Here is a 13,692-nt window from a genome sequence, read left to right as displayed (position 1 = left end):
TACACTGTTTAAAGCAGCATCCAAGGACGGTAAGTACATTCAAACCACTTAAAATGCTAGCATTATGGCTTATTTGGTTGCATTCATAAGAGTGAAAAAAAACCTAGACAATAATTTTTGTAGATATTTCCCCCTTCTGGTTTTATTGATGTAACTGACATACAACACTGTATATATTTAAGGTGTATAGCATGAATTGATAACGTATACATTGAGAAATGATCACCACAGTGAATTTAGTTGATAGCACCTCAGTGACAAAAATTTTTGTCTTCCTGACCAGAACTTTTAAGATCTACTCTTAGCCACTTGCCAATATACAATATAGCAGCATTGCTGACAGTCACCAGGCTGCACATTAATTCTACCCCAGTATTTACTAATCTTAAAACTGGAAGTTTGTCCCCTTGACCCCCTTCACCCAATTCTGCCCCCCACCCCCCGGCAACCACCAATCTGGTTTCTGTTTCTAGGAGTTTTTTGTTGTTCGTTTGTTTTTAGATTCTACAATAAGTAAGATCCTACAGTATTTGTCTTTCTCTTTGACTTTTATTTCACTTAGCAAAATGCCCAGTGTCCATATATTTTGTCCTCAACAGCAAGATTTCCTTCTTTTTTATGGCTGAAGAGTATGCTGCCATATTTGCATAGCACGTTTTCTTTCAGAATTCATCCCTCCAGGAACACTTAGGTTGTTTCTTTCTCTTGGCTCTTGTAAATAATGCTGCAGTAAACAGAGTACTACACAGTTGTTTTGTTTCCTTTGGATATATACCCATGAGTGGAATTGCGGGATCATCTGGTGATTCTCTATTCTTAATTTTTTGAGGAACATTTATACTGTTTTCCATAGAAGCTATGTGAATTTATTGTAGATCTCAAAGGATAAACCGGTGTGGAGAAACCAGTTAGTGCTCTGCTGATGTAGCTGACTTATCCTGGCAAGCACTGTATTCGGCCGTCATGTTTCCTCCCCTAGAAGGCGAGGCAAAAAGTATCAAAGATAAACATAATTAAGTACATAAATTCAAGTCCAAAATCTATTTAGAAAGTTGACAATTGAAAAAAACAACTATAGGAATGCATGAACTAGGAAATAAATGATTTTTAAAAAATAATTTCAAATGTCCAATTACTCTCCAGAAACCCTTCTATCCCTGTATTATATTTTTGATTCCAAAACAATAGAACAGTATGATACAAAGTACTTAGTAAAGATTTTCTCATTTCAATTAAAACGAAGGCTAATGGGGAAGACTGGAGAGAAACACTTATTTTCCTAATACTAAAATTTTAAATCTGGCTCTGAGAGGAAACTTTTGAAAAGGTAACAATTTCACCAGCCTTCAAGCTCAATAATGCCCCATTTAGCCCTCACGGTCAAGGAAATCATGTGTTTCGCTAAGAGATTCTCCTAAATAACTAAGGATAACATCACAATTTTATGGTAACAATAGACATCTTTCTAAAACCTGTTATTCTAGCCCGATGCTTTCCAAAGAAATATACTATGAGTCACATGGGTAACTTTACATTTTTTAGAAACCACATTTAAAAAAAGTTAAAAGAAGCTAGTGAAGTTAATTTAAATATATTTTACTTTAACCCAATATACGTGTTATTTTACATTTTTTGTACTAAGTCTTAAAGGCTGGTGTGTATTTTACACTTACAGGCCAACTTACAGAGGACTAGCCACTGGGAAGTCCTCAGTAACCATACGGGACTATCGACTATTGAATTGGAAAACGCAGGTCTAGTCCCTGCCTTAGTAAAATGACTAGAACGGACAGATGAAAACTCACCGTGGATGAGTCAGTGGTTCACCAGTGCGTGTGGCCCAGTGACCCCTTCAGGGATGCCTACCCAACCTAACAGCTAACCATGTCAGTTTTGGATACCCTAGTACTTCTTTCTCTGGGGGACGCCATCACGTGAGACACCACTGTCACAAAAATACACTTGTGATCGAGCAATTTCCTGAGGACTACTGGGAGCCATTTTATATTGTGAGTTAGGACTATCAGTGAATTCTCTGAGACTGCCATCTTTTTCTACTTTTTGGAGTCAGTACTTCTTTGGTTTGTGTGGTGGTGGAATCCTTTTCTTCTAATAGAATTTTAAATAGAATCCAAGAGAGGAGAAAGATAAAAAGGATTCACCTAACTTTTAGGAAACACTTATTTGATAGAACAACGAAGCAGTTTAAAGATGGTGAAAATCTAACCCTGGATTACTAATTACAGATGTCTTATATTACCTTCACCATCCATTATATGACCTTCCAATGTTTACAGACACCTTGGAGCTCACGACAGACTGAAATCTACCTTCCTGGTTGGCTTTAGCCTCAAAGGAATCCTAAGAGACCAGGAAGATTCACAGGACTGGGGAGGCCCCTACTGCCACTTCAGTTGGTATGTCCCATCTTCCCCTTTGCTCCTGTGACCCAAGACACCACTCTGCTTTTACCAAGAAATGGCCCTTCCTAATTGGCCTGTGTAGTCTGCTCCCAAACTCCTGACTATAGCACCTCACATTATAAGTAGCGGGATACATATCTCCTCTCTTCCCGGCTGTGTAGACACACATTCTGGTACAAAGGGAGGAACACTTCCAATTCATTTCATTAGGACAGAGGGCAGTGAGGCTCAAAGGGTCTAAGGCAATGCAATTCATAGTTTTTCAAAATCTAAGGATTTTTTGGTTGGTTTCTCTTTCACACATTAAAGATACTCTGTTCATGGAAAACAGGTAAGTGCCTTTAAAGTTAATATTTACAAGTTGAAACTGAATTTTTTTTTTTGAATGCTTCTTTTACAAAATTAAGTCAAATATATTTTGGTTTCTGAAAAAGGGTCTTTTTCCTCCCTGCACTTAAAATGAACAGATTCTATGATTATTTCCCACTGGGCTAAAAAATTTCTGCACTTTTGGATTTACAACTACTAGGTGGTCGAGGGAGCCTGACAATCTGATAAAAGGACAACGGGGACATTACTCAGTTGGAGCCTATGTCAAAGTAAACGCCTGCCAGGACATGTTATTTAAAACAGGAATGGTATAAAAACAACAACTTAGCAAAGGGCACAGGAATCCTCTTGATGTTTACTGCCAACATATCTTAGTTCAGAGTATTGATATCTAAATATTCATTGACTATTTTCTGTTCTAGAAAGGACATCTCTTAAAAGAAACACACAAAGCCGATACCTTTTAACGATAAAAGCAAACCTTTCTCTCATCTCTTCTTCTCAGAGAGAATTAAATTTTACTTCTCTGTGGCTCTCACCAGTTTTGTATGTGCTGAACAGAGGAAGGGAAAAGGGCTAAATAAAATAGTCACATCAAACCAAAAGGCAGCAGAGCGGCATAATAAGTGGGATAAAATCAATGACAGGAAAATGGAAGCACAGCTGACATTTAGATTCATCAATGATGACTTTTCTGATTCTCATTTAGGAATGTGAAACAGGAATTTTGTGCAAGAAGCTACTTTGACATTGACGTCTTATAGGTCACCCAGTAGATGAACAGATTCTAAATTTCTGTGCAATCTGTTTACCCCTGAAACCATTTAGCCTGATACAAATAATGTAAACTCTCTGTGAGGACAAAGGGTCCTTGTCTCTCACACCTTAGATTTAGCGGGAATACCCACAGCATGCAATATTGTCTGAGAAGTCAATTTTATGACAAGGCAGACATTTTCAGATGCATCTTGACTTTCACATCGGGTACAGTTTCTTCCTGAGGCACATCTGCTATCCCCCCCGAGGAATGACCTCTATAAAACTTATTACCTGACATTCCATTTTTCTGGGATGGATCTAAAGTTTGCTCTCTCGACTACACAATTCTTTCTTACTTACTGGTTGTTTAAAATATTTTGAAGAGCTTGTTGAAAGCTCAAGAATTGGAAAGCCAAGTAGAAAAACGTTCAAGTTGATCTGAGCCTTCGATTGTTTGCCCCATGTCGCTACGCTCCCCGCTGCCTGATCTGGCCACTCGATGGAGTGAATCCCCAACCTCTATAACCTTCATTTAAGAACTGATGGCTTAAAAATTACAAAGTTACTGGCTCAGTCATTATTATAAAAATAGGTTTAAGTTCTACCAAATAATAAATATTCTTAACAGAAAAAAACCAGGAGAACTATTGAGTCACCGGTAATAAAACACATAAAGTATGTAAATAATTCTAATGGACTTCAGCAAACTCTCGCTTCTCCAGGGATGATGTCACCAGAGTAGAGAGAATCATACATTTATGCAACGAAAATCACCACCCGTATGTGAACACACTGCTGTCAAGCAAAGGCATCTGTTTTCTGGAGCTGCACAGTCTTGCCAAGCCAGACAGGACTCAAGCAGTAGCAAAGCACCAGGAAAGAGCCGATGATCCCCGGATGAGAAAGTATGGCAGCAAATGAGGTAAGAAAGGAAACCGGAAGGAAAGAGGAAGAGGTGTGTGGGTGGGCCCATTTCACGACTAAGGAACAGACAACTCTCGCAGAACCCTTCAGCGTGGGGCCACGTTCATCAAATCGTTCAGAGACGTTTGATGGCCTGAAAAATGATGACTTACACGATGTTTGTACTGTGGGATGGAGGTCACGGAAGGGTAACTGTGTTCCCAAGTCATCACAAATACAAGTTTAAATCAAAATCCATTTTGTACCAAGTTTTGGCAGCAATTTGGGACGGTCTGTGCCTAGTGCCCTGCTTCCAGAACTACCCCCTAGGAACATACACTTCATAGTCTCTTAGGGAAGTTTCTAAGGCAACAACACTCAGTTTCAGGGAGAAAGGTGATGGACATTAGGCACTACAAAGAATCTAACAGAAATCTTTACTTTTTTAGGGGGTGCCTGGGTGGCTCAGTTGGTTAAGCGACTGCCTTCGGCTCAGGTCATGATCCTGGAGTCCCGGGATCGAGTCCCACATCGGGCTCCCTGCTCGGCGGGGAGTCTGCTTCTCCCTCTGACCCTCCTCCCTCTCATGCTCTCTGTCTCTCATTCTCTCTCTCAAATAAATAAATAAAATCTTTAAAAAAAAAAAAAAAAGAAATCTTTACTTTTTTTTTTTTTTAAAGCAATATAAAGTTAAATATTAGCCCACACACTTTTTAAAAACATACGCAGAGATGTGGTGTCTTTAGAAAATCCAATTATCTTAAACAGGAGAAAATTTTACCATTAAGTTTGATGGTGTTTCTTCAAATTTCAAGAATATGGGTGCATCGATAATAGTCTCCAGCCTGGTAACTCAGAGACATGGGATCTCAGATCACTAATGCTACTGAAATCCTTCATCTGGGGTACACTGCTCACGTAATTGTTCAGCTTTAAAAGACCCATTAACTGGTAGCTAGAGAGAGTATCATTAATACTTGTTAAGGAACCTGTATGTATTTTGATGCAGTGTTGTTTTAAACAAAGGAGCAGAGAGCTATTTTGTTCTGTTTTGTGTTTTTGAGAACCTATAAAACTTTTGGACTTGTAAAAATATTTCTCATAGTATTTCCTACTCAGAGTGCTGTGTATATGTAATTTTAAAAATATACTGCTGATTTAACAATCAAATATGCATATCATGTGTTCTACAAATATAAGATTGAAGACTCAAATGAAGGCATGGTGGGTATTTAGAAATAGTAATTAAGTAGGGGGGCCTGGGTGGTTCAGCCAGTTAAGCCTTCGACTCTTGGTTTCGGCTCAGGTCCTGATTCAGGGTAGCGAGGCTGAGCCCCAAGTCAGGCTCCGCATGGAGTCTGCTTGAGATTCTCTCTCCTTCTCCCTCTGCCCTTTATGCTTGTGTGCTCTCTCTCTCTCTCAAATAAATAAATAAATCTTAAAAAAAAATAAGTAATATTTTAAAAGTCTGAGCTCTTTATAAATAAATAATGTACTTTTATTACATAGCCTAAGCCAGATGATTAATATATGGGAAAATATATTCCATAAAACCATGAATACCAAAAGTCTTAAAATTATTAGTTTGATTTCAAAGCTATAGGGAAATAAATCACTAAAGATCAGAAATTTCAAAGCACCTAATTTGGTCTATGTTTCAGGATTTATTCCAAGTCTTTAATAAATTGAAAATTATTTAAGATTTAAGTCTGATGCTTAAAACCCCTATTCTGCTCATAAGATATATACTTGTACATTTTTTTCTATCTTAAGATTCCCTACTTTTCATTTTTATAGAATAAAACACAGATAAAGTTAATAATGAGGTGCTTTGTAAATCTTACCCCTGTCAGCAACCTCAACAGTTTTACTGCAACCTAGTAAATTAAGAGAACATAAGAGGGAAATCAAAGAGTGTTGTTTTTCCTTCCCCAGTTCAGCAAGTATAAGTAACAACTCTACATAAAAACAAATCAAATTGGGTATGTGAATGAGAACCTACGTAGCTTCTTACAATTACCTAAGTTACACAGACAAATGGAAACTTTCATCATACAAATTCCGACGAATACAACTGTCTAAGCCTCCACAGTGAGCCATTCTAAATTTCATCTTGGCCACCAGTCCAGTGTAGGACACAGGGTAAAGCTGGGTGGGGAAGGCCCCATAATGGTCCGTGATTTGCTACAGAACCTAACTCTCAAATCCCACAGAAACGTTTCTTGCAGTCCTAATAGCCACGGCCACTCTGCACAGAGTCCTCTGACTTCAGGGGCAGTAAGAGCAACCTGAGGTCGTTTCAGTAAACACATGCAACCAGGATGGTGCGCTCATGCAGGCAGTTTCAAAAAAAAGACGGTATGCAGGACAAACAGAAAAGCTGCACAAAATGACATCAAGAGTGAGAAGGACCATGAGTTAGTTAGAAGGAACATGCTTTTATTTACCCTTTCTTCTTGTGTCGATAAAATGTGTACAGGATGCAGCCAAGTAGTACAAGGCCAGCAACTACAAGAAACCAGAAAACAAATAATACATAACTGAGAGCTGCTTGTCAAGATTCAAAATTTAGCAGCAGAAATAAGTAACTGTTGGTTGCATTTCAGTAGTTAGAAAATGTTATTTTATTTAAGCACATATCTATTTATATTCCATCTGGACTCTTTTACTATCTAAAGCCCATTCCCTGGAGTCACTTGAATAGTCCACAGGAAGCCAGAGAAGAATCCTTGCTTAGTTTAGAAAATTATCAAAGCATCTTTGGGATGCAAACTCATGACCAATTATCCTGAAAACACATGTAGTATTTAGGATTTGTTACTAAGTGGACATGTACAGTATAAAAGAATATACATTCACCAGCAAAACGTAGTGTATCATATACAAGGTCAGGCTATTCTAGACTGGTGGACTTCATTTCAAGCTATATAAACTATAGAAACTGAAAAGTTAAATTAAAAATCATTTAATTAAATAAATTTTAAAATAATGCACTTTTTCAGAGTAATACTTTTATTTAAGTGGCATCAAAGTTTGGGCTACTTACGAACAGAAAGAACAATCGCAGCGATGGTTCCGTTGCCTGGGAAAAAAATGAACAGTTTGAAGATTGTCCCTGAGGTTCCCAAGTATAGTTGCATTTAATTTTGATCAGATCATCTCTACGCTACAGCAAAGAAGGTCTTCCTCAGTCTAGTTTTAGCGTGAGCACTAGTTCTGATCACAGAACCCTTGGAATCAGATCCTACGTTCAGGCTCCACCTTGTAAGACTTCACTTTTGACTGTTTTGTGCTGTAGTTACCATATCAGGTTAGTACAGCTTACTAGGACAATTAGAATTCAGTAGTAGATTAGAAGAAAACGGTTTCAAAATGTATTACTCCATTAGAGTTGGTTTCGTTCAGTATTCATTCTATCATTTGTGATTTTGGTAGAAATTCCTATTTTTTACACAAAAATGGGGTCTGTGGACTAAGTCATAAATAAAGTTTCACCCATCTATCACACAGATGTTAGCTGCCGAATCTTCAAAATCATACTTTATCTTATCAACAACCCCTTCTGATCTTCCACCCCCGAACACCAAGACATAATCCTTATTACCAAGGAGAGTCTAAGTATGTAAATGAAACACCAGGGCACATGGATGCAAATAATGCATAGAAACTTAAACATGCATTTCTGACTACCCAGAGAGAAATAAATACATACTACAAAATCTTAATTCTTAGCAATGGTGTCAGGAATACCTCTGCTTCTAAACTGCCATTATTTATATTAAATTTCTGGAAGTCAAAGCATAAAATGTCATGTTTAAGTCTGATACAAATAAAAGTAATAGACAATTCCCTTCATTTACTTATCAAGAAATCTTTAACTGTCACAACTATACTTTTTTTCATTTTCTTTAACATACATTGTGTGAACTATGTGAGCCTACATAAAGTTTGCCACACCAGCATGTTACAGAAAAAATTAATCCAACCTATAGTACTTTAAGGCTTATGTATACAAGGGACAAGTAGAAAGAAAATTGATCTACAAATTCATAAAAAAATAACACTACCATATGGATAGCAAGTTATGTTGTATGTATTTTAACCTATATGTAATCATAGAATTTAAGAAAGGTACCTCACCCTACTAGGAATCCGATTTGGGGAGGGGGCACCTCTTAAAAACTATATTGTCTGCATGTACTCACACATACTGCTGCTTACATCTGCCATGGTATCTACACTATTAAAATAACTCCAAATGTCAATTTTTACCAATTTGTGACACACACACGGTTTCTTCTCTAACTACAAGTAATTGAAATATGGTATTTACATGTAGAACTCTAGGGTCTAATAATGCAAGGCTATTAATAACCAAAATAGTACCTAAAGTCTCAGTGTCTTCAGGTGTTGATTCATCACCAGGACTTGGGGGAGGTCCTAGAAAAAAAAAAATGGAAATTAAAAAAAAAGAGAGAGAAATAAAGTTTAAAGACCTCTAAATTCATAGGTTTTGATTTTTCACCTTTTTTTTTAAGATTTTATTTATTTATTTGACAGAGAGAGAGATAGTCAGAGAGGGAACACAAGCAGGGGGAGTGGGAGAGGGAGAAGCAGGCTCCCTGCCGAGCAGGGAGCCCGATGCGGGGCTCGATCCCAGGACCCCGGGATCATGACCTGAGCCGAAGGCAGATGCTTAACGACTGAGCCACCCAGGTGCCCCTTGATTTTTCACCTTTGTATAAAAACCCTTGTAATTTCCTTTTCCTTATATAAATGAATGTTTCCCATTAAAGGTAGCATCATAATATATTATAAATTTGTATGTGATCAGCATTCTTCTTGTCCAGTAATACTTCCTGTGACAATATTCTGTGGTACAGTAGGGCAACTGTATCATAAGTGTACTGTTAAACTTATAGATTTAATTAAGATTATGGATTCAATGTGATTCTACTTAGAAGTAAAAATTTGGGGGGGCTTAATAAACTATTTAGATATTGATCTGCAATAGAAGGAAACTTCAACATGATGAAGGCCATTTATGAAAAGGCCATCACTTGCATCATACTCAATAGTCAAAGACTGAAAGTTTTTCCCTTAAGATCAGGAACAAGACAAGATACCTGTGTCTTCCACTTCTATTCGACATAGTATTAGAAGTTCTAGTCAGAGCAATCAGGCAAGAAAAATAAAAAGCATCCAAATTGGGAAGGAAGAAATAACATGATCCCTGTTCCAGATGACATGCATAACCTTTACATAGAAAACTCTAAGGATCACACACATCCCTATTAGAATAAATGAATTCAGCAAAGCTGAAGGGCACAAAATCAACACACAAAAATCAGTTGTATTTCTACACACTAACAATGAATAATCCAAAAAGGAAATTAACAATCCCATTTATTATAGCATCAAAAACAAACAAAATACTCGGGAATAAAACAAGCAAAAAGGTGAAAAACTCACACACTGAAAACTACAAAACGTAGCTGAAACAAACTGAAGATATAAATAAATGGAAAGACATCCCATGATCATGAATTAGAAGACTTAATATTATTAAAATGTTAATACTACACAAAGCAATCTACAGAATGAATGCAACCCCTATCACCATCTCAAATATGCATTGTTGCGGAAACAGAAAAAAACCCCCAACTATAATTCATATGGCATCTCAAGGGACTAAAAACAGCCAAGATAATTTTGAGAAAGAAGAGCAAAGTTGGGGGGACTCACGCTTCCTGATTTTAAAACTTACTACTACAAAGCTACAATAATCAAAATAGAGAGGTACTGGCACAAAGACAGACACACAGACCAATGGAACAGAACAGAGAACTCAAGAATAAACCCTTATGGGGTGCCTGGGTGGCTCAGTCGTTAAGCGTCTGCTTTTGGCTCAGGTCATGATCCCAGGGTCCTGGGATCGAGCCCTGCATGGGACTCCCTGCTCGGCGGGAAGCCTGCTTCTCCCTCTCCCACTTCCCCTGTTTGTGTTCCTGCTCTCACTCTCTCTCTGTCAATAAATAAAATCTTAAAAAAAAGATTCAAAGTGAGATGATGAAAACATTTTGGAGATACAGATAGTTCTGATGGGGTTGCAAACAATGTGAATGTACTTCATGCCACGGAAATGTACATTTAAAATGGTTAAAATGATAATATAAGTTTATTTAGAGAAATTAACACACAAGGGCACCTGGGTGACTCAGCCGGTTAAGCATCTGACTCTTGATCTTGGCTCAGGTCATGATCTCAGGATGGTGAGATGGGAGCCCCACACTGGGCTCTGTGCTCAGTGGGGAGTCTGCCTGTCCCTCTCCCTCTGCTACTCCCCCTACTCGCTCTCTCAAATAAATAAATGAATAAAATCTTGAAAAAAAAATAACATACAGAAGTCTAAACATTTCTGAAAAGGAAGTGTTCTGCCAGATATTAAAACATATCATGGGGCGCCTGGGTGGCTCAGTCGGTTAAGCGACTGCCTTCGGCTCAGGTCATGATCCTGGAGTCCCGGGATCGAGTCCCGCATCGGGCTCCCTGCTCGGCGGGGAGTCTGCTTCTCCCTCTGCCCCTCCCCCCTCTCATGTGGTCTCTCTCATTCTCTCTCTCTCAAATAAATAAATAAATAAATAAATAAATAAATAAATAAATAAATAAATAAATCTTTAAAAAAATATATCATACTATACTATGTAAAAAATCAGTACTCTAAGTAAAAAAAAAACGATTTGGTGCTGGCACAGGAATGCAGAGCTCCAGGGTACAGGAGAATGACCAGAACACCCATGAATTTTATAATATAATAAAAATTGGTACTTGAAAATAGTTGGAGAGAGGACAACTTATTCAACAGATGTTCCTACTTCGCCACTGGGTGGGGGTGAGGGTGGGGGTGGGTGGGGTGGAGAGGAGCCCTGTCTCACTCCATATACCACAATGAATTTCAGATGCAACAACAACTTAAATGCAAAGAATGCCATCAGATGTATGGTTGAAATGATTATATGTTTCAGCATGGGGAAAACCTAAAGCCTTTATAAAAAAGACAAAACACACATAGTCATCAGCGAAAAGATCAATATACTCAACTACCTGTTAATATAAAACTTCTACACATGTAAAAGGCCCCTAATGGGAGAATAGTTTATATAAACTGTGGCATATCTTTTTTTTTTTAAAGATTTTATTTTATTTATTATTTGAGAGAGAGAGAGAGAGCACAAGCAGGGTGAGGGGCAGAGGGAGAAGCAGACTCCCCGATGAGCAGGGAGCCCATTGTGGGGCTTGATCCCAGGACTCCAGGATCATGACCTGAGTTGAAGGCAGACACTTAATTGACTGAGCCACCCACATGCCCCCAAACTGTGGCATATCGTAAAGTCACCATTAAAAAGGATGGGATATAATAAATCTGAATATAACCCTAATCCAGGAAGTGGGAAAAGTGCAAGTTTCAGAAAAATATGAACAGCATGATGCCATTTTTATTCAAGAATGAAGAAAATGAACACCAAAATATGTATAACTACACAGAAAAGGATGTTTATGTACAGAAATAGATAAAAAGACACCCTAAACTATTAAGTGATTAACTCAGGTAATGGACTAGAGAAAGAGAGTAAGAACCCGTCTTTTATCCTATATACTTTTGTAATGTTTGAAATTTTATAAACATATTCATATGCTTATATATTAAAATTATAAAAAGCAATCTATATCCAATAGTATAAAAATCTTAAAAGAAATCTGACTAGTAAAATTAAGGCAAAGAAAAAAACCTAGAAAAAACTGTTCACTTCATGTTAACAAGGCTTTCATTTATAATGAGTTCTGACAAATCAACAAGAAAAATATTGCAGAAACCTAATAGAAAAATGAGCAAAGGGCATGAATAAATTAAAGTAGACCAAAAAAAGTTCAGCTTCACCGATAATTAAGGAAATGCAAATAAATATATGACATCATTTTTAACCCATCACCTTATAAAGCTTTTTTTTCCCCTGAAGATTTATTCATTTGACAGAGAGAGAGAGAGTACGGGCACAAGCAGGTGGAGTGGCAGACTCCCCACTGAGCAGGAAGCTGGACACGGCTCAATCCCAAAGACCCTAAGATCACCACCTGTGCAGAAGGCAGACGACCAACTGACTGAGCCACCAGACGCCCCAATCTTAATAAAAATAGGATAAAGAGTTGCTGAACCTGGATGACTTGAACTCGGAGGTGTAGTCGTATGAGGAGTCTTGGATTCTGAAAAAATTAATTTGTTTCAATTCACCAACTTTATCAATACAAAATTATGGATTTAATTTTGATTTAATTTATTTTATTTTTTTTATTTGTAAAGATTTTATTTATTTATTCATGTGAGACAGAGAGAGAGAGAGAGAGAGGCAGAGGGAGAAGCAGACTTCCCGCGGAGCAGGGAGCCCAATGCGGGACTTGATCCCAGGACTCTGGGATCATGACCTGAGCCGAAGGCAGACACTTAACCATCTGAGCCACCCAGGCGCCCTTAATTTTGATTTTAAAAAGATTATTTCTCAAAGTGAAAAATACTTACCTTTTAAACTTTGTAATTCTATTTCTGGGAATTTAAGCTAAATATCTATTTGCACAAGTACATCAGAATGTATGCATAACAATGTTCGCCATAGCTTTGTATTTTAAAATGGAAATCCCGGGGCGCCTGGGTGGCTCAGATGGTTAAGCGTCTGCCTTCGCGGCCTGGGATCGAGCCCTGCGTCGGGCTCCTGGCTCAGCGAGGAGCCTGCTTCTCCCTCTCCCTCTGCCTCTCTCCCTGCTCATGCTCTCTCTCTCTCTCTCTGTATCTCTGTGTCTCAAATGAATAAATAAAAAAAAAATCTTTAAAAAAAAAATGGAAATCCCAAAAGTTAATTGACAATAAATCACACAAATAATGGAGTTCAGAGATAGCAACTCTGAAATCTGGAAGATATTTCCTTCCAACCATAGCAAAATAACCTTTCAGTTCTTAAGCAGAGTAGCTTATCAGCAGAACTGGCAAGAAATCCTCCATTTCATTTCAATGAATAAGAACTACTCCTGTCTTTCAGTGGCTATGAAATCTATTTTCTACTGCTAAATAAAAATGCCCAGTAAAAAGAAAAGAATAAATGTATGAGACAAGGAGTTTGGTGGGGGTGGGGAATGGAAATATAGGTCTTCTTCTGGAGATAGCAGAAATGTCCCACTTTAAACTGTGCTACAAAAACAAAACAAAACAAAACCACCACCACCACCA

General features: G+C 37.8%; 1 protein-coding gene across 2 annotated transcripts in view; it reads right to left on the bottom strand.

Annotated features, from left to right (window-relative positions):
• Nucleotides 1-507: 507 nt before the first annotated feature.
• Nucleotides 508-13,692, bottom strand: part of LOC118014264 (membrane cofactor protein-like) — a 45,466-nt gene continuing 32,281 nt past the window's right edge. Inside the window, exons 6-10 of one of the 2 annotated variants that reach the window (XM_035010438.1) lie at nt 12,630-12,677; nt 8,802-8,855; nt 7,462-7,497; nt 6,863-6,923; nt 508-975 (exon numbers count right to left, since the gene is read on the bottom strand). In XM_035010438.1, the coding sequence (XP_034866329.1) occupies nt 909-975; nt 6,863-6,923; nt 7,462-7,497; nt 8,802-8,855; nt 12,630-12,677 (266 nt within the window). In that variant the 3' untranslated portion in view covers nt 508-908. The remainder of the gene's footprint in view (nt 976-6,862; nt 6,924-7,461; nt 7,498-8,801; nt 8,856-12,629; nt 12,678-13,692) is intronic. The other variant, XM_035010439.1, reaches the window with a different exon arrangement.

Source organism: Mirounga leonina, unplaced genomic scaffold (genome assembly GCF_011800145.1).
Source record: "Mirounga leonina isolate KUSES-001 unplaced genomic scaffold, KU_Mleo_1.0 Mir_154, whole genome shotgun sequence".
NCBI classification, from domain to species: domain Eukaryota; kingdom Metazoa; phylum Chordata; class Mammalia; order Carnivora; family Phocidae; genus Mirounga; species Mirounga leonina.
This window is presented reverse-complemented; position numbering and strand designations above follow the sequence as displayed.